This window comes from Anabrus simplex, chromosome 1, assembly GCF_040414725.1.
Source record: "Anabrus simplex isolate iqAnaSimp1 chromosome 1, ASM4041472v1, whole genome shotgun sequence".
NCBI classification, from domain to species: domain Eukaryota; kingdom Metazoa; phylum Arthropoda; class Insecta; order Orthoptera; family Tettigoniidae; genus Anabrus; species Anabrus simplex.
This window is the reverse complement of record NC_090265.1, coordinates 962829234-962852653: the sequence shown is the minus strand read 5'-3', so window position 1 is coordinate 962852653 and position 23420 is coordinate 962829234. Positions and strand designations below refer to the sequence as shown.

Here is a 23420-nt window from a genome sequence, read left to right as displayed (position 1 = left end):
TATCGTCAAGTATATTAAACTGTACTGTACCATTTTGGGCCTACAACGTTTGCAGGCTTGATCCTAATTAATTTTTTCATAGTTTTCATAAACATTTGTAAGCACAGTGCTGATCAGCACGTATATTTTGCTGCTCTCCAAGAACTTGCATCTGGCTTCATTTATGTGACTGATCCTCAACTTCTTCAGGATTTTGGGAACTTTCAACACACAGTGTTAATCCCTAAAATGTTATAAAGCTTCATGGAGTGCAACTGGTGAAAGATTTATACATTATCTATTGCTTTCCTGTGCAATGTTTTTTATATTTTAAGTGATCGGCTGATGATGACCCGAAACAGTGGTCGAAACTGGTACCACTTGTATTCAACTAGGAATGTAACATTACATTTCTATTTCTACTTGTGTTGAAAATGTTGAACCATTATATACCTTATTTCAATTTAATTGTGAACTAAGTTCAATACGGAACATTATGAAATTCTTACGTTTAAATGTATCTTGAACACCTCCCTTTTGATCTTGAAACTGACAATCAGGCATTGACTTGGGTATTGGCCAAACCAAGACGGACTGGTCGTCTGGCGCATTGGGCAGTACGCATCTCAGCTTTTCAGTTCGAAGCTCGTCACATTTGTGGCACTGAAAACATTATGGCTGATAGCGTCAGTAGAATATTCTATCCAGACAGTACTGATCCTCAGTCAGAGCCTGCAGATCCCTCTCCTAACCAAGTTTCAGCCTTTGTGAATGTCGTTCCGACTAACTAGCCTTTTCTTTTCAAAGATATTTCCAAACATCAGGAAGATGATGCAGAATTAAAGGCTATTATTGACAGGATTAAATCTGATGTTAAAAATTAAATAATTGAAAAGGAGGGTCAACCTATTCAATACTTAAAAGAAAGAAATGCAGTAATCACATTCCTATTTAAATCTGGTGAACATGTTAAACCATATGTTCTTAAGAATGGTCTTCTGAGTTGTCCTGCTCGTGGTCGCAGAAACCCCAAAATTGTCAGTCCATCTAACCTAGTTCCTGTTCTTTTCAAATATTTTCATGAATCTCCAGTTGGTGGTCACCTCGGTGTTTCAAAAACTAGAGAAAAAATCTGGAAGCATTTCATTTGGAAATCTATGGATTATGAAATCCGTACTCTTGTCAAATCTTATAAAAATTGTAACATTAGTAAACCTGTACCTAATACTCGTGTAGGTCTGTTGTCATCTGAGCAAGCTTCTCGTCCTATGGAGAGATTATTCATAGATTACATTGGTCCTTTACCGAGGTCAAGGACCAGCCATCATTTCATACTTGTGTGTTGATGCCTTTTCATGTTTTACGTGGCTATTCCCAAAGCGTGTGGCCAATGCTAATACTACTATCTCTTGTTTGAAACAGATATATGCTTAATTTGGACCTTGTCAATTTTTAGTGAGTGACAATGCCAGAGCTTTTTACCTCTGTTCAGTTCTGTAATTTCTGTTTTGATTTGTTAGTTTCTCATGTAACCATGACCCCATACTATCCGAGGCCAAATTACATCGACAGAGTTAATTGAAATCTTTGATTTGCTCAAATTGCATATCAATCTGCTAAGCACTCTAAGTGGGTTTCATCGCTCAATTGGTTGTCGTTAGCATTTAATAATGCTGTCCATGAGAGACATAAGCATAGCTTCATTAATGCTAGCTTTTACTCCTAATTCTCCTCTTTCAAATCTAGGGTCCAAATAATGATATGAATGCTGGAGTATATAAATTAGAGTGCCAAATGTGTAATTCATCTTATCTTAGTGAAACAGGCACTGAGCTCAATAGCTGCAGTCTCTCAAGTGCAGCCAGTATCCAGTATTCGGGAGATAGTGGGTTCGAATCCTACTGTCAGCAGCCCTGAAGATGGTTTTCTGTGGTTTCCGATTTTCACACCAGGCAAATGCTGGGGCTGTACCTTAATTAAGGCCATGGCAACTTCCTTTCCAGTCCTTTCCTGTCCCATCGTTGCCATAACACCTATCCGTATCGGTGCGACGTAAAGCCAATAGCAGAACTTTCTTACGAGATAAGCAGAACACTGCAATGCTATAAAATACAACAAATTCTTAACTATGAGTGAACACCATAAAAATGCTAACCACAGATACTACAATAGAACAAGATCTGACAACCTTAAGTACAGAGCAAAAAGGCTAGTTAATATTCTAGAAAATAACCACATAAACATCCAATACAAGAACACAGCTTGTAGTAATTTAAATGAAACTAGCGAAAAAAGAAACATACTATTAGAAACATTTATTCCAATTATTTGTAAACTACACCATATGATGTCACTCCCCACTACTACTAGTGACAACAGCTCACCCGGCAGAACACGACTAATGGTGAAGACTTTTGCGGACAGATAGGTGGAACATGCAAGTTTGTTATTCATTTTCACTCACACAAAGGTTTTATCACACTAGGTATATATGTTTTTCAATATATACTTTGAACTGGGTCATTTCCATTGAAGATACTGTAACGTAGAAACCCGTCTGACGGCACCTCAGATGATATAAACAGTACACAGATATAGATAACAATAACAAAGTTTACGACGGAAGTCAACTCACAAATGGAATAACTTTAATCTACATATCAAGTTTTATATATATAGAAGACAAGAGATTACATCTCACGACCAGTGATTTTAATTAGGTGTCAATAATATGTTACCAGGACACCATTGAAAGATTTTAATAAGCCACTTGTTAGATAGATGATTTAAGAATAGTGTTTTATTGTGATATGTTTTCACGACTTATTTTCCACTAAAGAGGACTCAAAAATGGGTTGAAACATGTTTGGATAATGTAGCTGTATCATCTTTAAAGATGTAATATATTACTAAGTATAGAATAAGGAGGACTGTTTACATTTGAATTGATGTAATTGAAAAACTATCAATACGGAATGAAATTCATACTGTACTGTGTAATCCAATGAATATGATAATGATGATGATGATGATGCTGCTTGTTGTTTTAAGGGACCTAACATCGAAGGTCATCGGTCTCCCAATGAATATGACGATAAGGTTAGGTTCATCCTTGAGCAAATTTCTGATGGCGATTTAATTGCTATGTGTAATGTAATGTGCGTGGGACACAAGGGAGCAAAGAACAACTGATGACGTGCAGTTTGTAGCATCTCATCAAATTAGAATCCTTATCATAGCTTGGAAACGAAGACTGTAATTCTCAGAGGCACTCACTGCAGTCTTGGCTTCAAAACTAAGAATAAACTAAAAGCATATGATAGAAGGAAGAAGAAAGGAACTTACAAAACAGAAACCTTTACAAAAGATAGTGAAAGTGAAGATAACTCAGTCATGAAATATCTCACATCGACAAGAAGCAGAAAATCAGATTGTGAATTCACATTGATATTTTGGGACACTGAATATTCGATATGCACCTTTGATGGTAGGGGACATTATCGTGTTAGAAAGTGGGTTCAAGCATTTGAGGAAACATGATGTTGACGGAAAAGGACAACATGAAGAAGTTGGCATTCGCTAAGAAATCAATGTCTAGTTTGGCAAAGCTCTTCATTCAACATGAAACTGGCTTAACAACGAGCAGAAAATTAAAAAAGTCATTGATTGAAGAGTTTGATATCAAGATGAACAGTGCGAAATTACACAGATTTCTGAATAGGCATAAAAAGGAAGAAGATTGCTTATAAAGGGGAGGTAGATGATTTCCTAATACAATACATTATTTTTAGATGGCACAGAAAATGATTCTGGTAATAAAATGATTTTATATGGGGCTAGGAATTTTTAGAGAATTTAAGGATGATGATGTTTGTTGTTTACAGGTGCCTAAAAGCTAGGTTCTAATGGTACGAGATGGAGCATAATGACATGATAATTAAAATTTTAAAATGTATCCACTAACTAGAATTTTTAAAAAATGGTGACGAAAAATGATGAGATTAAAACAATCAGTGGTTCTAATTCGCAATGCCATATTTTCTAATAAAATTATAGAAAATACAGGTGAAAATGGAAGTACAGAGGTATATATATAATTCAAGTGAGAAGTTAAAATAACACATTTAAATACGCAAACATGAAATAAAATAGAGTCAATGGAATAAAATCGCAGTTAAGAGACATACACTAATACATGGACGTTATTACACGAGAAAAAAGACCACTATCCCTCATGAAATGGATGACAAGGTCTGCTGACTGCTCGTCGCAGGATGAGGGAGATGGAACCCGGGAGTTTTTTATTATGGCGTAGATTGACCAGGTTAACGCACTCCGTAATCATGTATACCACGGTAAGATGATCGCCGCAAGTACACACCAGACGGGGTTCACCTTTCAGTAAATAGGAGTGTGTTATTATACCGTGACCGAACTGAAGATGACATATTACCACTGCTTCTCTCCAAGAAGCCTGAAGGGAAGTCCCCCATACCTTCAATGTACCTTTTATCGCTCTCAGCTTATCTCTAAGCGGCGTGCCCTCCCAATGCGACATAACCAAATGTCTCAGCAGAGAGCGAAAATCACTCACTGGAACCTTGTATGGCAATGGGGGCAATGTAACTGCCTCCTTGGCAACCTTATCTGCTAACTCGTTTCTCTCTACACCCATGTGGCTTGGGAGCCACATAAACGTGATTCTGGTGCCGGCATCCAAACACCTGGCCAGCAGGTCCTGGATCAGCTGCACCAGAGGGTACCGAGAAAAACAGGTATCAATAGACTGTAGCGAGCTCAAGGAGTCAGTACACAGCAGAAAGTGTTGGCGCTTATCGGACAGTGTGTACCGCAGAGTTTCACAGATAGCACAGAGCTCTGCTGTATAAACACTACAGGTTTCCAGGAATGAAAAAAGTAACCTATCGTTATCAACAACAAATGCACAGCCCACTTTTGTTTCTGCCCTCAAACCATCCATGTAAACGACGACTGATTCTGGATACAAGCCAACAATGGACAGGGAGAGCCTCCGATAAATCAAAGGTTCAGAGTTTTTCTTCGGACCAGTGTGCAGATCCAGGATTATTTCCGGTCGTCATATTATTCACGGAGGTACCCCACTTGGTGGCTTGACAAGGCAGGGAACAGGAGGTACATCAATCAATCTGTGACTGCTATCCAAGCGTATTCCAACCGGCCGCGTTGCGTGAGGATAAGCAGTGTAAGCCAGTAGTTGAGAGAGATTTTAAGGAAAAGCTACGACACTATGAATGCACTGTTGACAGAAGAAACACAAAAGTTTTCAAGAAAGAGGGTGGTTTGAAATCTGATTCAAGAAACAAGTGTACGACAGCTGTAGGAAAAAAACCAAAAAAACAGAGATATCAAAGATGTTTTAATTGTGGGGAAGCAGGCCACAAGTCAACAAATTGTAGGCATAAGGATAAGGGTCCGAAAAACTTCAGATGCAATAAATTTGGACATTTATCAGTAGAGTGTAAATCAATATAAAAGGGTGATTGTAATGGCAGTTTGCTTTCAAAATAATAATAATAATAATAATAATAATAATAATAATAATAATAATAATAATAATAATAATAATAATAATAATAATAATAATAATAATAATAATAATAATAATAATAATAATAATAATAATAATAATAATAATAATAATAATAATAATAATAATAATAATAATAATAATAATAATAATAATAATAATAATAATAATAATAATAATAATAATAATAATAATAATAATAATAATAATAATAATAATAATAATAATAATAATAATAATAATAATAATAATAATAATAATAATAATAATAATAATAATAATAATAATAATAATAATAATAATAATAATAATAATAATAATAATAATAATAATAATAATAATAATAATAATAATAATAATAATAATAATAATAATAATAATAATAATAATAATAATAATAATAATAATAATAATAAAGGTTTTGCACCTCACTAACTACTTCTATGGTTTTCAGAGATTCCAAGGTACTAGAATTTTGTCCTGCCAGTTAATGTACCATCATGAGTCTGGCATACTTGAGTAACTTCAAATACCACCAGATTGAACCAGAACTGAATCTGTCAATTTGGGCTTAGAAAACCAGCACTTCTGCTGTCCGAGTCACTCAGCTCAGCTAGTGTGAAATTATTTGAAAGTGTGCTGCACAAGTGCACAGGGTAAGTTCAATGTGTTTCTTTCTCTATTAGTGATGCAAGTGATTCAAAATGACATAACTTGAAAACAATATTCTCTCACCCATGGGTAAATAATGCAAGTATCAAGTTCAAATTATTATTATTTTATTATTATTATTTTACGATTATGATTATTACTATTATGACTTGTGATGTACATCCACTAATTAGTATCATTATTAGTTTACAATTGCATTATTTGTGAGGTTATGTCATGAAACATTTGTTGTATGATATTTATATGAGCTTAGTTAATGTAAGAACCTCTACCTGTATATATGATTTGTAATCCACTACAGAATTGTGAAACACACTGTAACATCCAGAATGGTACTGGGTAGACAAGAACTGTGTAGAATATTCTGTACATTATATCTGGGCCTTAAGCACTCTAGAATTTATGAGAAAGTGTATCTTTCTAGAAGACTGGCCAGGCACAAATGTAAAGAGGTGGTCTTGATAGTAGGGACGGGTTGCTGTTTAGTTGGAGTTACGGTTTAACAAAAGGAGTTATACTTGTGACCACGTTTATTACATGCTTGTAAGTAGTCAATTGTTTTAAGGTTGCAATCTCCGTGTGGCTTAGTAATAAGCATTATTTTTGTTAATGATGGTGGTTTATTGATGTATTTTGTTTGTGACAACAGTTGATTAGGTTAAGCATATGTTTATGTGAAGTTAAGGTGAAATAAATAAGTGTACCAACTGACAGTATTTTGAGTGCGTCTTTGTGGAAACAACATTGGCAACCGTGGGACAAGACGTAAGAAGTTACAAGTTAATACGAGTGTAGCGTGAAATAGATCAAAATGCAAGTGATACTAGAAAATATGTCGGTGAAACAGCTCAAAGACAAATTCATCAAGAGAAATCTCCCGACAAACGGGAAGAAGAAATCGCTGCAGACGCAATTGCGGGAAGATCTCGCTGAAAAAGGAGAAGAACCCGAAACATATTTTATTGAAGTCAAAGAAGATCCAGACGAAACATCTAAAGATGAGTTAAATATTCCCAAAATGTGTTCTAACTTAATGACCATGATGCAGGCATTAAATGAATTTCAGACGTAAATGACAAACTTTCAGATAAAATTTCAGACGTCAATTCTGGCCTAACAGAACAGATTGCAGATCAAATTTCAGAAGTAAATGACAAAATTTCTCAAGCTAACTCAGTTTTAACCGGACAAATTTCACAAGTGTACAAGCAGGTTTACAAAGTTGAACTGGGCCTAGAATTGAAAATTTCAACTGTAGATGACAAAATTTCATTGTGAATTAGCGACATCACCAATCCATTAACGCAGCCGATATTCGACATCAGGTCAAACCTGGGACAGGTTGAACAGATCGATGGTAGGGTAAGCCATCTGGAAGGGGATATCTCGAACCTCAAGGAGGAGGTGGAAATCCAGATTTCCAGCATAAAGCAACAGGTTGAGGGGAGGATTTCTACAGTTGAGGGAAATTTTGGAAGCCGTATCTCTCCGTTGAGGGAAACTTTGGGAGCCATATTTCTGCTGTTGAAGGAAGGTTAGAAAACCGGTTTTCGACCATCAAGGGAGATATGCAGAATATAAGGGAAAACATCCTTCAAGCACTAGCAGATAGATTAAATCAAAGAGAACGTTTCACCACACCTCTAACCTCCTCAAACCTAACTGGCAATACAGTACAACAAGATCCGAAGGTGATTATACAGAGCCTTCCGGAATTGCATGGGTGACTGGAAGAGAACCCGACTAGCTTCATCGGGGGATCGATCAATCTGTTAGGAAGGACTAATCTACCAGAGGGTCCGGTCCCGCGGTGTAGGGGGCAACGCAACTGTCTGTCATCCGGCGGACACGGATTCGATTCCCGGCCAGGTGCAGGGTTTTTAATTGTAAATGATTAATATCCCTGCCCTGGGGAGTGGGTACTTGTGTCGTCCTTAACATTCTTTTCCACACATTCAACACTCTACACTTCCGCAATTCCACTTACACACAGGTTCCTACCATATGGTGAAAGTAGTGGTAAAAGATCTACAGAGGTTGACGCCATGAACAAATATCATTTAAAAGTCTACCAGAAGACATCTTCATGCAACTCATCACACCGTGATTAAAGGGGGAAGCCACAACTTGTTGGAATAACTTGTGCTTATTTCAGGGGCTTTACGTCGCACCGACACAGATAGGTCTTATGGCGACGATGGGATAGGAAAGGCCTAGGAGTTGGAAGGAAGCGGCCATGGCCTTAATTAAGGTACAGCCCCAGCATTTGCCTGGTGTGAAAATGGGAAACCACGGAAAACCATTTTCAGGGCTGCCGATAGTGGGATTCGAACCTACTATCTCCCGGATGCAAGCTCACAGCCGCGCGCCTCTACGCGCACGGCCAACTCGCCCGGTGGAATAACTTGAAGGATCTCCATTTAAACTACACGGACTTCAAGAGGGAATCCCTCGCTAGGTTTAATTCCGAAGAGGTGAAGAGCTCCGTGAAAAGGAAGCTACTGACTGAGGCACAACCCAATGGCATGAGAGCTAGCGCCTTCGTCCCACAGAAGTACCAACTCTTGAAGTGTCTGCACCCGGAACGAAACAAAAACGAGATCTTACTAGACATCACAGAGCTACTCCACGATAAGATTTGACCCCTAGTGAAAGCATCACAACCGAGATCCTTTGATGATCTATGCAGAATCATCAAACAGCTGGAGGAGGAACACAAGAGCAAAGCTACGGAAGAGACCAGCACAGTTAGGAACTGCTACCAGTGTGGAAGAACAGGACACATGAAGAACAAGTGCCAATCCAGACATCGGATAAGCAACCCTGGTCAAGTAGGAGAGGGATTGGCCAGATAGTAAGTAGAATAGGCCAACCTCGCCCAGCTATTGTCTCAAGGATTGGCAACAAGAATTTTTCAGCCATACTCGACAGCCAAGCAAGCCATTCATTTGTCAACAGGACTGTTGCCAGATTACTACCGCCTATGAAGTCTCACCACCTCGGAAGGGTAGTGGGAGCAGCAGACAGGATAACCTATTCCTTCCAAGGATAAACTAATCTAACCGCTAAATGTATGAGCATGCCTATCGTAACTGACGATGCAGTGAATCAGAACCTGATACCTGACAACATATTAGGTCAGGACATTCTGGTGGAATACAAGGTGATCCTAGATTATGCAGTTCATGAAGTCTTTTTGGGAAAAGACAAGACGTCTGAGGGTCACCTGGCATGATGGAAATCTCCGGACTCGCAAGGATACAGAAGTCGACGTAGACCTGGGAGATATCCAGTTAACACATCTTCAACCGAATGAAGAAGAGGAGCTAAGACACACCTCAAAGGACTTTCCAGAAGGCATCACCAATAAAATAGGATGGACTACCACGGTAACGCACACCATTGAATGCAGCGCTTCCTGACCCATCAAGCAAAGTCCACATCCTCAACCAGGATAAGCGCAACTTCATCATCCAGAAGATTCAAGGGATGGAAGGGCAAGGTCTCATTGAACTCTATACATTCTGTTGGGTTTCACCTATCATCCTACCGAAGAAGAATGGGGATAATTGACTATGCATGGACTTCTGCAGGTTAAACGAGAAGACCATGCCTGACCTGAAAGACTCACTGAAACAAGTAGGTCTAGGATTTTCAGCAAGCTGGATCTCAACTTCGGATATTGTCAAGTGGAGGTCGAGGAAAGTTCTAGACCACTGACTGCCTTCATGACACCGAGAGGATTGTACCAGTTTGCAGTAATGCCCTTTGGATTGGAAATGCTCCTGCCACCTTCATGTGACTGATGGATAAGGTATTATTAGGATATGTTGGAGATTTTTGCCAAGTGTATCTTGACGACATTTTAATTCACAGCAAGAATTTTCAAGAACACCTTGTACATCTGAGGAAAGTGCTGGAACGACTGAAGAATCCTGGACTGACGTGCCAACTGGAGAAGTGCCACTTCGCCCAGTCCAGCGCAGAATATCTTGGCCATGTCCTAACCTCTGAAGGCCTAGAAAGGCAAGCGGAGAAGAATCAAGCTATCGAAGAAGCTGAACGTCCGCGGACCAAGCGGCATGTACGTCAGTTCCTCGGCTTGTGTGGATGGTATAACGGCTTTGTGCCACACTTTGAAAAGAAGGCAACACCACTCACCGATCTACTACCTAACAACCGCCCGTTCCGATGGACCAGCAACGAAGAGGCAGCATTCCACGGCGTTAAGGCTGCGATATGCAACGCTCCCGGTCTAGCCCATCCCGACCCTCAATGGAAGATGTGCCTGCAGATGGACACCAGTGACTCCGGCTTAGGGGCACTGTTATTCCAGTAGAGGAGTGACGGTGGAAGGGACATCATCGAGTATGCCAGCAGGAAGCTATCTCCCACCAAACAACGCTACTGCACTGCCGAGAAGGAAGACCTAGCCGTGGTGTGGGCCTTGGGCAAATTTAGAGGCTACATGGAGGGAAGGAAATTCCAGCTCTACACCATTAACACCGCTCTCAAATGGTTGAACTCGGTCTCTGGTTCAAAATCTAAATTGATGTGATGGGCTGTTTGTCGCAGAATTTGAATTTGATGTGTGTCAAGTCCCAGGACCGGCGAACAAAGGAGCAGACAGCTTATCTAGGCACCCGGCAATGGAACCTGAAGCTAGGAACACCATTGTTGAGAGGGAGTTCCCACGAAAACACCCGAGTCAGCCTAAGGAACCTGTCCTTATGACCATCAAGAAGGAACTTGATCTGGGAGTAATCAAACAGTGGCAAGAACAAGACAAGCCCTGTAGAGCCATGACGCAGTGGATTAGGAGACAGAACAATGATAGTGGACTCGTCCCGAGGGAATTCTATATGTGCTACAGGAACTTCTGGGCTGATGGAAGACTCTTGATGTACAGATCTCGCCTCTCTGACATGCCTGCAGTAGTGGTGATCCCCAGACAGCACACAATGGACATCTTCGAGAAGTTCCATGACAGCACTGAAGCCGGACATCCAGGAGGCAAAGAGACGTATCAGTCTATCCGATGAAGATTCTTCTGGGTCAACATGCGGAAAGACATCCTGGACTATGTGAATGGGTGCTACATCTGTGCCTGCACCAAGGCGAGCAACAGGAAAGCAGATTCCAGTCAGCGAAGAAGACGGCCGCAATGCCCTTGGGAGGTCATAACCCTAGACTTGATGGGTCCTTACCCTAGAACATCACGGGGTAAAGCAGGACTCCTAGTGATCACCAAACTCTTCACAAGATGGATTGAGGCCTTTCCGATACCAAAAGCCACGGCGGGATGCATCACCAGTCTTCTACAAGATGAGGTATTCAGCCACTACGGTTATCCACGGTGCATTCTGTCAGACAATGGGATTCAGTTCACGTGAAGGAAGTGGCAGCAAATGATGACAGAATGGGGTGTGGAGCACTGGACCAACCCAATGTACAACCCAAGGGCCAATCCAATGGAACCAGGAACTAAAAAGGATGCTATGGGTCCACATAATAGACAAAGAACATCGACTGTGGGACCGTCAGATACAGCAGTCACATTATGCCCTGCGACGATGCATCAACCGTGTCACGGACTATTCCCCAGCGGAGCTGTTCCTTGGTCGACAACTATACAGACCGGGGATTGGGAGATCATGCAGCTGTACCCTTAGCAGAGTGGCAGCAGCAGCAGTAGCGGCAGCACCACGATATCAAGGAGAAGCAAGCTTTGGCCATGAAGAGATCCCTTACCCAGGCCAAGGCTCAAGAAGTTGAAGAGACCCAGATCTTCCTACCAGGCCAACAAGAACTGCGATGTAACCACCCGGTCAGTAATAAGACTGGAGGGTTTCACACAGGTCTCGCACCTCAGGGTTGGTCCCATCAAGGTGGATAAGCAGCTGGGCCATGGGGTTTAATTACTAAAGACCAAGCCTCCTGTCAAGGTCCATGCATTGGATTTGCAGCGAGTTACCCTAACGTTAAAATTGAAATAACGTAGCAACACAGACGCACACAATATGCTATCAGTTGGTACAGTGAATTTTATTCGCATATATACACAAATTGACACACACACAACCTTAATCACAGTATTGTGAAACAAAAACACTTCACTTGTAGAATATCAACAAAGCTGCCATCTTTAAACACTTGACAACTGACACCGAATACCACAGAGGTTACACTTTGAGACACAGTTGAAAACAGAGGACTACCGATCAATTCAACTTGGAGACTGCCTTAACTCGGCATGTCAGCCATGTGCTTCCAAATCACAACTTCAGTAACTCAACAGTAACTAACTTCACCGTCACGATCGTCTCTTTATATATATCCAGCCAGATTTCCAAAAATATACGTTACAAAAGAAACGACCTTCTTGAATATTCCAGAGCATCCAATACAAAGATTACAATGTATAGAATATTCTCAATTGTTCTAGTGTCTATACCATTCTGGAAGTTACAGTGTGTTTCACAATTATGGATTACAAATTATACAGGTAAGAATAAATTAATTTACAGGTATTTACATTAACTGAACTCATATGAATATCGATGTACAGCACATGTTTCATAACCTCACTCACAATACGATCATTCAACTACGTAAATAATAGCACTAATACTTAATGACATAACCTCACACACAACGCGATCGTATTGTAATAATACAAATACTAATATGATGTAATACTTCACAGCCATACATACAACTTCAACGCTCAACTAGGCAGAGAAAGAAAATACTGTGACATCATTGGAAAATGGCCAGCACACAAGAAAACAAATAAAAATTGAGAGAGACTAGCTGACATGTGTAGAAACCATAATTTAGTCTCAAAATCTATATGATTTAAGAGGAAACCTCAAAAACTCAAAACATGGAAACACCCTGACTACACTAAAGGAGAATGGCAACTGGATCACATCTGAATGGACAAATACCACCACAAAGAAATCTATAATGCCAAAGTCCTCCGAAGAATAGACACAGGTTCAGATCACTAAGCAGTTAAAATTAAAATTAAACTCACTCCCCAGAGGAGACAGCAAAAGCAAGCTCTTAAAACTAAAAGAAAAATAGATCCTACCCAGCTAATCAACAACAAAAATTACCAGAAAGCAACTGAAAAAATAAAAAAACACAGATAAACTTGAAGACTTAGTACACAACCTTAAACAAATTGCAGAAGACCTGGCTCCAATTAAACCACGTAAAAAACACCAAGGGTGGAACAGTGTATGTGATGAAACAGTGGAGAAAAGACATCACGCATGGCTATTACATCAGTCCCAAAAAACAGAAATATCCTATCAAAATCTTGTAAAACAGAGAAAAGAAACTGCCCAAGTCTTAAGAAGAATAAAAAGACAACATCATAAGGACACACTGCAGTTAATTGAAGAACAATTCAATAAAACTCAATCAAGGGACTACTACAAAATCTTCAGAAAGCAGCTCCAAAAATATGAACCCCTGACCCTACTGATGAAGGATGAAAATGGTAAGCTGGCTCATAACAATAAAGACAATGCAGAAATTCTGGCTAAATATTTCAACAAGCTTTTAAATTGTGAGGAACCTACAGAACTCCTTCATTTGGATACCAACACCCCGATAAAAACACCACCCGAGAACATCAATCCCCCCCACAATAAAGGAAGTCTACCAAGCTCTGAATAAATTAAAAAACTACAAAGCGCCAGGAGAAGATCAGACCTTTATGGAAATCTGGAAATATGCAGGAACATCAGCAAAAGTTGTCCTCCATCAACAACTTGTCTCTTTCTGGATTAGAGAAGAACTACCAGAACAATGGACAGCAGCCCTCATTCACCCACTGCACAAAAAAGGAGACAAAACTGACCCTAATAACTACAGGGGAATCTTGCTGCCTGACATAACATACAAAATATTTTCAATAATCATCCTTAATAGGATAAGTTTACAACTTGAGAAAGAACTAGGAGAATATCAAAGAGGTTTCAGACCCTGGAGGAGCTGTCCTGATCAGATCATGAGTCTTAAGTTGATAATGGACTATAACAGCAGAAGAAATAGAGATATGCTGATAACATTTGTAGATTTCAAGAAAGCTTATGATTGCATCCATAGAGAATCTCTGTTCAAAATTTTAAGATACCTTGGACTACACCCCAAATTAATAAACATGATAAAATTGATTCTCACCAACACCAAATCAAAAGTGAAGTTTAGGGGTGAAACATCACAGACATTTGAAATTAAAACTGGACTATGGCAGGGAGATGGGCTCTCACCACTATTATTTAATTGTGCTCTAGAAATGGTAATGAGGGAATGGTTTAGGAAATGTCGCCCCAAAATAAAGATTGGCCGAAAAATCAAAACAAATTGCCTCGGTTTTGCTGACAATTTACCATTACTAGCAGTGGACATAAAAGAAGCAAAAACCCAGATATCAGAACTTCAAAACATTGCAAATAAAACTGGCCTCAAAATATCATTTGAAAAAACAGAAATTATGCCCCAAAACCAACACAACTAAAAGAAGTTACCATAAATGGTAATAAAATCAAAATAGTAACTCAATTTAAATATCTTGGAGGAACAATAATACAATTCCTAAATGAAAAATCTCCATCCAAACAAGAACAAATAGATTAGCGAAAGCACAAGAATTAACATGGGATATCTACAAAAATAAATGTCTATCAATAAATGCAAAAATAAAACACTACAACACAGTTATAAAACCGGAAGCTACCTATACAGCAGAAACACATTTTTACCTGAATAAACAATCCAAGACTAACAGACTTCAGAAAATTGAAAGGAGGATTGGAAGAACCTGCACCAACAAAAAATACCAGAAAGATGGACAGTGGCGGATAATACCTAGCGAAGTCGTGTACAAAGAGCTACAACCCATTACAGATACTATGCATAAGAGGAGACTGGGATTCTTTGGACATGTCATGAGGATGCAGGATTCGAGACTTCTGAAACAACTAGTACAACACAATCTCGTCTCAAAAAATATCACAACAGGATGTAAATGGATCAGAGAAGTAAGAGAGGATCTGAAGGAAATAGGCCTTACAGAAGACACCACAATAAGATAAAATTGAATACAAAACTCAAGAATACAAACCTCCGCTTTACCCTTACACAAAACAAACCAACTACATGCATATGTTTAACTGAGGAAAGGGTACGAAGATTGGAGCGTCTGAAGAAGTACTGGGAGGACCACAAAGCCCGAACAATCCCTTCAAAGAGACCTGAACGACGGACTGACTAAAGTGATCCTATGTGGTCATAAAAGAATAATAATAATAATAATAATAATAATAATAATAATAATAATAATAATAATAATAATAATAATAATAATAATAATAATAATAATAATAATAATAATAATAATAATAATAATTCGAGCTCGATATCTGCATTAGTTATACATGGGTGAGAGAATATTGTTTTCAAGTTATACCTGATATTGCACTTGTGTCAACCCAACCGCTGTGCATACAGAGTAAGCATGGTACTGCCACTGGTCCACGTGAAGGAGAGGCTACTGATGGCGCAGATCAGGCTGGTCATGAGGAGAATGCATCGACTATCATCGAGGAAGAGGCTGGCAGCGATGCAACCCTGACCCCTGACATGGCACGATCCAGTCAAGAGGAGAAGAGCACACCCAGCAACGTCGAGGAAGAAAGAAGATACAATCTACGACCAAGGCAAAGTTGAAGAGTGTGACAGACTGTGGAAACTGTTTTCAAGTTATAGGGGGATATTGATGCAAATGTGATAAATTGACATAACTAGAAAACAATATTCTCTCACCCATGGGTAAATAATGCAACTATCAAGCTCAAATTATTATTATTATTATTATTATTATTATTATTATTATTATTATTATTATTATTATTATTATTATTATTTTACGATTATGATTATTACTATTATGACTTGTGATGTACATCCACATATTAGTATCAGTATTATTTTATGACCACATTATTTGTGAGGTTATGTCATGAAACATTTGTTGTACATAGATATTTATATGAGTTTAGTTTATGTAAAAACATGTATATAATTTATTATTACCTGTATATATGATTTGTAATCCACTACAGAATTGTGAAACACACTGTAACATCCAGAATGGTACTGGGTAGACGAGAACTGTGTAGAATATTCTGTACATTATATCAGGAACTTAAGCACTCTATAATTTACAAGAAAATGTATCTTTCTAGAAGCCTCGCCAGACACAAATATAAGGAGATGGTCTTGATGGTAGAGATGAGTTACTGTTTAGATGGAGTTAAGGTTTAACAAAAGGAGTTATACTTGTGACCACGTGTTATGACCTGCTTATAAGCAGTTAATTGTTTTAAGGTTGCGATCTCTATGTGGCTTAGTGAAAGGCATTTGTTAATGATGGCAGTTTGTTGATGTGCGTATTTTGTTTGTGACAGCAGTTGATTAAGTTACGTGTATGTTTATGTGAAGTTAAAGCGAAATAAATAAGTGTACCAACTGACAGCATTTTGTGTGCGTCTTTGTGAAAACAAAATTAGCAAACCATTTTCTCTCGTAATTTGATTATGTAGAATTACAAGCAGCAAGCTGACTACTGATGTGTCAAATATAGCATGAAATTCAGACAGTCTTATAATCTATCACCTCAGTTATCAGCTCAAATACATGAAAACAGTGTTGTTCTAGCCAATACAGAGGAAGATTTACAAGTTGTTTTGAAACAAGCACTTCCAATACTGGCTTAGAACTTACATTAACAAAACACAAGTTCTTTACTAACCTGCAGCAAACCACACCAAGAGAGCTCCTTCCAACACAGTCAAAGGGAAGAACCTCCACGGCCACTACCTTCCCAATCCTAGCTATTTCCCATCATTGTGTAGCTCAAAACCTTTGATTCATTAGTGCAACGTTAAACCACTAGGAGCAAATAAAAAATCCTGCACAAAAAACACTTTCCTTACCATGACAGCCGACTCTAAGCAAATGTTAAGAATATTGTCTCAGTGCACAAGATTGGTGTTCGGTAGTTTCCTCAAAAGCATCTACAACAACCATTTCTTTAGTGTTCAGACAAAGGTATCTGTTTACAATTCAATATTGATTTCAGTACTTGCCTATGGATGCTAAACCTGGAACACAGAAGAGATTTAAATATCTGGTAAATACCCCCCAGGAATACTTAAAATGGAACAAATAGTATTTTGGAAGGAGTCAGTATCATGAAGATTAAGGTAAGAATTAAACATAAAATTTGATAGGTTGGCCGCATTGTCCACATGCATTCTAAAGCAACTGATGTATTTTCAACTGAAGGATGGAAAATGCTATCGGGGGGGCAACAAAAGCAAAAAAAGTATATGCAGCATTTGACCTACCAGTGAGATAACATATTGTTGACGAAAAAGAACACTTTGAACATCAGCGAAGAAGGCATGAACCTGGTAACAGAGATTGTAAAAAAGAACAAGAAAATCAAAGAAGATATAACTGCCAGACTACACAATAACAAGGAACTACGGTAGATTTGATGTATCAGCCTTGGGACAGAGCTAGTGGTTCTAGAAGTGGTCTCTTCAACTACTAAAAAATCCATAATTGGCAAAATTGATGCACTCGAAAAATACCTGTTATATTTACCAGAGAGTGAATGTCTCAAATTGATGATGATCTATCACTGTATACAAATCAACAAGTCAAATGGACACTTTTACATTAATAATTGTCACACAAAATTCTCTCTTTCTTTCCTTAAGAATCTCCCCTCTCTCTGTACAATTGTGTCATCAATTTCAGGAACATTTATTTCATTAATTGGCACATTTATAAAGCAATTCTAATGAATGCCTCGTACGGTAGAGCGTGGGTTCTTTCCAATGGTATTTGAAGGTGTTCAAATACGCCAATCTTGTGTCAGTATATTTACTGCACCTTACAGAACTCCTGCACAAAAAAAAAAAAAAAATGTAAAAGTAGTTACTGGGATGCAAAAGAGGTATGGAAAAAAAAAAACCAAAGCCACTGACTTAGTTGCAAATAGAGGATTGTGGAGGTACACTATTAATTCAGTAAAATTACAGTCACTTTACAGAATGCCAGTCTTAAAGAAATCATTGAAAATTTGTTCAGATAGAGCTGGAATGATACCAAAGGTTAGAAAGAAAAGGATATTACCATACTTTAATTTGTGTTTTGTTTTCCCTTTTAAAATATAGAGACATTAAATGGCTATTATCATTAAGTGCGCCTAAACATGATGTACCTTAACAGTTTCAAAATTAATTTGCATTTTAGCATTTCAAAAAATTGCCATTCACCTTACAAAATAATTTAATTCTAAAAATTCTCATTGCTAAGCCCCAACCACATGGGGGAAGTACATCTTTTGCATTTGCTGAAAAGATGCTCTACATGGGCACTTGAAGGAATATCTGTGTTTAATTTTAAGGACATCCTGAGCAGTGATTGATATTGTAGAGTAAATTTGGTATAATTGGAAGAAAGTGTCTCAAATTGTTTGGTTATCATGTGGAAAAGCTCTAGATGCCAATTTTGAAACATAATTTAAAGATCTTAATATTCCCACTAATAAATGGGAGTGTTTATGACGGACTATTAAAGGCTATGAATAATTTCCATGAACAAGTTAGCACTATGTTGGACATTCATTTCCACAACAAAATTACCCCTATCAACCTGACAATCCTTATGTTGGACTGCAAAAAATAGCAAATCATTTTTGAATATCTGAGTTTGCAATTCTTCAACATTCTTCCTCGAAGTATTACTGAATTACCATTCCAAAAATCAAAGAATAATTTAATAGTAGTTGAAAAACAATCCTATGTACAATATGCAGGAATTCAGGGAAATGGCATTACATGAAATTAAGATACAAGAAACTTGTCCATATTATTGTATTAAATTTTCTTTTATCATTTACCATATATGAATAAAGAAACGTTTTCAATACTATGGCATCGGCTATTGCAAAATGTAGCTTTCATCCATGCCTGTGAAAATATAGAAGCTGCTGAGATATGGGTGGTGCAGAGTAATGATTTTTGGAGCATAACTACAGCATCTGGGTGTTATGAAATGTGTTGAATGGTCAGTTGAGTAGCAAAAGCACAGCCTGACCCAGTGAGGAAATCAATGGCAAACTGTCTTACGCTTCATCTTATCTACTACTCATTTTGGTGCTGCCATTAGTTTTTGTGGTCCCCATCATAGCACATCATCTGGTGGTGCTGTACGAGGATACAACCCGCCTCTGGGCTGACAACCTAACAGATGACGTTTAATTAAGAAATAGAATACAATATATGATATGATTTGGTAACAGAACAAGTTTAACAAGAAATGTAATCAAATATACTATCTACCTTCTGCTTGCCCAAGGTCAGATATTTCCGAGCAACATGAAAGTTACATTGGCCCAATGAAACATCAATCATAGCAAGCTGCATTTCAGACTCTGCACTTTCCAGACAAGGTGGTTCATATCCAAGCTTCTCCTTCAGCTGTGTTGCAAAGTGATTTCTGTACAACAGACACAAATATCACATGTTTTATTTATCATTAAAAAAAAAAATAAGATCATAGAAAACATTCTAAGAACAAGAAAGTAGCAAAAGCTGCAAGAAGAGTTTCAAAGCAAGAGTGCCATCTGAAGTCATATTCTTCGGTCAGATATAAACGCCTTTTGTCAGTGCCCTATGGTTACAAGTTATAAAATTTCACAAATTGCAAAAGCAATTAAAAATCCAAATTGTTATGATGGTGATGGAACATCCTGGCTAGAGAATATAAAAAGGAAATTCTCATACATAGTCCCGATCTTCACCCGGGAAAGCAGAATGCACAGCGCAGGCACTGGACCAACAGTGAACGTCAATAATTCAGTGAGAGAATAATTAAGTTATAGAGAGATCAGACAGATTTACCTCAGTAAGGCTTAATATTTCTAGGTCATAAATATTTCAAAGGGAAACCAAAAAGAAGCCTGCAGGGGCATTTAAGAGAAGAAATACTGTAGATGCAGTCTGCAACAATCTTAAATGTTTATGAACAGTAAAGAACTACGTTTTAGGAAATTCAACAAAGATAAACTAATTCCTTTATTCCAAATATAAACCACGAACGCATAACTATTTAACACCCAGGGACAAGACTGCCATAGAATTAAATAGGGCACTGACTAGAGTACATCCTGAATTTTAAAATCTTTAACAATTCACACGGCCAGCATATTACCCTATTTTTGAATTTAAAGAGAGCTAGGATATAATCCAACAGCAAGGAATTTAGTAGTGACCTTGAAAATAGAGAGTGAACCATTCTAAAACCATATTTTCAAGTGTTTCAGAGCATATGAAGTACAGCTCATCACAAATATTATCCATTAGCTGTGGTTGACAAACAACAAAGCCAGATGAGGCAACAATCTGAACCAGCCGTGAGCCAAATTTATAATATTATTGGCTTTACGCCCAACTAACTACTGTTTACGGTTTTCAGAGATGCCGGATTAGCTGTTAACAATGGTTACAGCAGAAATGATGTTGACAAGATCATTAATAAAATTAAAAACCAACACATTACTTGACACTAATTAAGGAACCCAAGTCGAAGAAGGACTTTGTCACTTTCACTTAAAACAACAATAAATTATATCAAATCACAAACATAAAAAAATACAAAGAAAACAACAGAAATTTAACATTGTTTTTATAGCTAGTAACAACAATTCTGAACTTTTTTACAATACAAAGACTGTCAACAGCAATAATAAGTATTGTAACTTAAAAGCTTTTCAGGCTGTCAAACAAACAATTTCAATATCAAATCAAATCAAATCAAATTAAATCAAATCAAATCAAATCAAATAAAATCAAAATCTCGTTATTTGCAAATGAGGTGTCTACCTCGGTGGCAAATGGTACACTAAAATACATTATTGTCAAGCACTAAATTTTAGATTAACAAGAGAAGAAAATTTTCCCAAAATACAATATTATACAATTTACGCTAACAGTTTTTTCTATTAAACACACAGCTCATCCTGAATAAATTTATATTGATTACAAAATTCTACTTATAATATCTCCTGTACTACTTACAAATATAGTCAACTCATATACAGTATGTGGAATTACTTCAAATGATACTATACAATTGGTATAAGATTAAAATTTATATTGCATTTATTTATTTATTTTTTACCCATTCTGGAACCTAAGTAGCATAACGACCTGCTGCGTCTTAACCATAGCCCCTTTTGCCACCAATTTTCAGAGTTCCTGAAGGGCCTTCACAGCTACTGTAGCAGTCCCAGGGCCCTCGAAGTCCCCACTGTACTTCACCCCTACAGGCAGTCCCCTACTTTGGCTGTCCAAACTCCTTAGACGAGGGGATGGAATTAATTTATTCACACACATTTTTTATTTACATTAACCTGCACTGGTCGAATGCCCTCTAACATTTCATTTATTTTCTCTGTTGCTGTTTATTCTCTTCTTGAATATCTGTACAGGTTTTGGAAAAGGATCAAACACTACCCCTGGTAAACTGTTCCCTCCTTCGCACCCTTCCCAATGAATGAAAATTTACCCCAATTGCTTCTGCTAAAATTCCTTCTAATTTTATATTTGTGGTCAGTCCTGCCAATATAATTATTTTCCAACTGAAGCCTCTCCTCATGGATATCTCCCCATGCTTCTTCTCCTGTATAGGCTCTATATAATCCTATAAGTCTAGTTTTCTCCCTTCTCTTACTTAAAGTTTCCCACCCAAGTTCCTTTAACATTTCTGATACACTACTCTTTCTCCTGAAATCCCCTGTTGCAAATCTTGCTGCTTTCCTCTGCACACCATCTATTTCTTTTATTATGTAATCTTGGCGAGGATCTCAAACATTGTTTGCATATTCCAATAATGGACGAACCATCTTTAAGTAACTTTTCTCTTTTAATTTTTTGTTGCATCCTTTAAGTAGCCGCTTTATGACATGTAATGATCTGTATGCATTCCTAACAATGTCATCCACATGACCCTTCCAGTGCAAATTACTTTCAAATCTCACACCTAAGTATTTGCACTTACCATCTTTTGGGATAACTACCTCATCTAAAGTATATTCAAATTCAGTTTTAAAACTCCTGTTTGTAAATGTTGTAACAGTTGATTTGTATCCATTAACCTTCATATTATTCTCTTCAACCCATTGCTGGATACTCTCAAGGTCCCTTTGTAATTCTGAACAATCCTCAATGTTATTTATTTCCCTATAAACAATTATGTCATCTGCATACAATCTGATTTTTTATGTTATATTATTCCCTAAATCATTTACGTATATTAAGAAAAGTAACGGGCCGATTATACTACCCTGTGCAATTCCCTTCCAAACTTTCTCTTCCTGAGATACATTATTTCCTACTTTGACTTTCTGAACCCTTGAATTTAGAAATGTTTTTATCCAACGTGTAACCCGTACGTCCAATCCTATTCCCTCCAATTTCTTTAATAATATTCCATGTTCCACTCTATCAAAGGCTTTGGAAAGATCTATGGCTATGCAATCTAACTGACCTCCTGAATCCAATTGATCTGATATGTCCTGCTGAAATCCCACCAGTTGTGCCTCACTAGAAAATTTCTTTCTAAATCCATACTGGCTCCTCATGAACCAATTTTTATCATCACATATCCCTCTGATGTACTTTGATATTAAACTCTCCAGTATTTTACAAACTATACTGGTCAGGATATTTGCTCTGCAGTTTTCTGGTTTCCTTTTATCACCCTTTCCTTTATAAATTGGTATTATTATAGATTCCTTCCATTCCTTTGGCATTACACTATTATTTATAACATAGTCAAAGAGAAATTTCAAATAAGGCACTATGTACCACCCCATTGTCTTTAACACCTCCCCAGTAATTTGATCACTTCCTGCTGCTTTTCCTTGCTGAAGCAGTTGGATTTCTCTGAAAATATCTTCATTTGTGAATGAGAAGCTTCTCGTTTCCCTCTGTGTCTCTCCCTCTGTATCTTCTGTTTTGGTTTCCAACTCCTGACAATCATCTACTGAATCTCTGAATTCCCTACTAAATAGGTTTGCTTTCTCAGTACAGTGGAACCTCGATTA

At 37.7% G+C, this 23420-nt stretch overlaps 1 protein-coding gene across 1 annotated transcript in view; it reads right to left on the bottom strand.

The window, feature by feature from the left end:
* The window catches only part of LOC136857637 (DNA-dependent protein kinase catalytic subunit), an 873484-nt gene that overhangs the window by 176775 nt on the left and 673289 nt on the right, over window positions 1-23420 (bottom strand). Inside the window, exon 40 of the mRNA XM_067136445.2 lies at window positions 19654-19810. Coding sequence (XP_066992546.2) covers window positions 19654-19810 — 157 coding nt within the window. The remainder of the gene's footprint in view (window positions 1-19653; window positions 19811-23420) is intronic.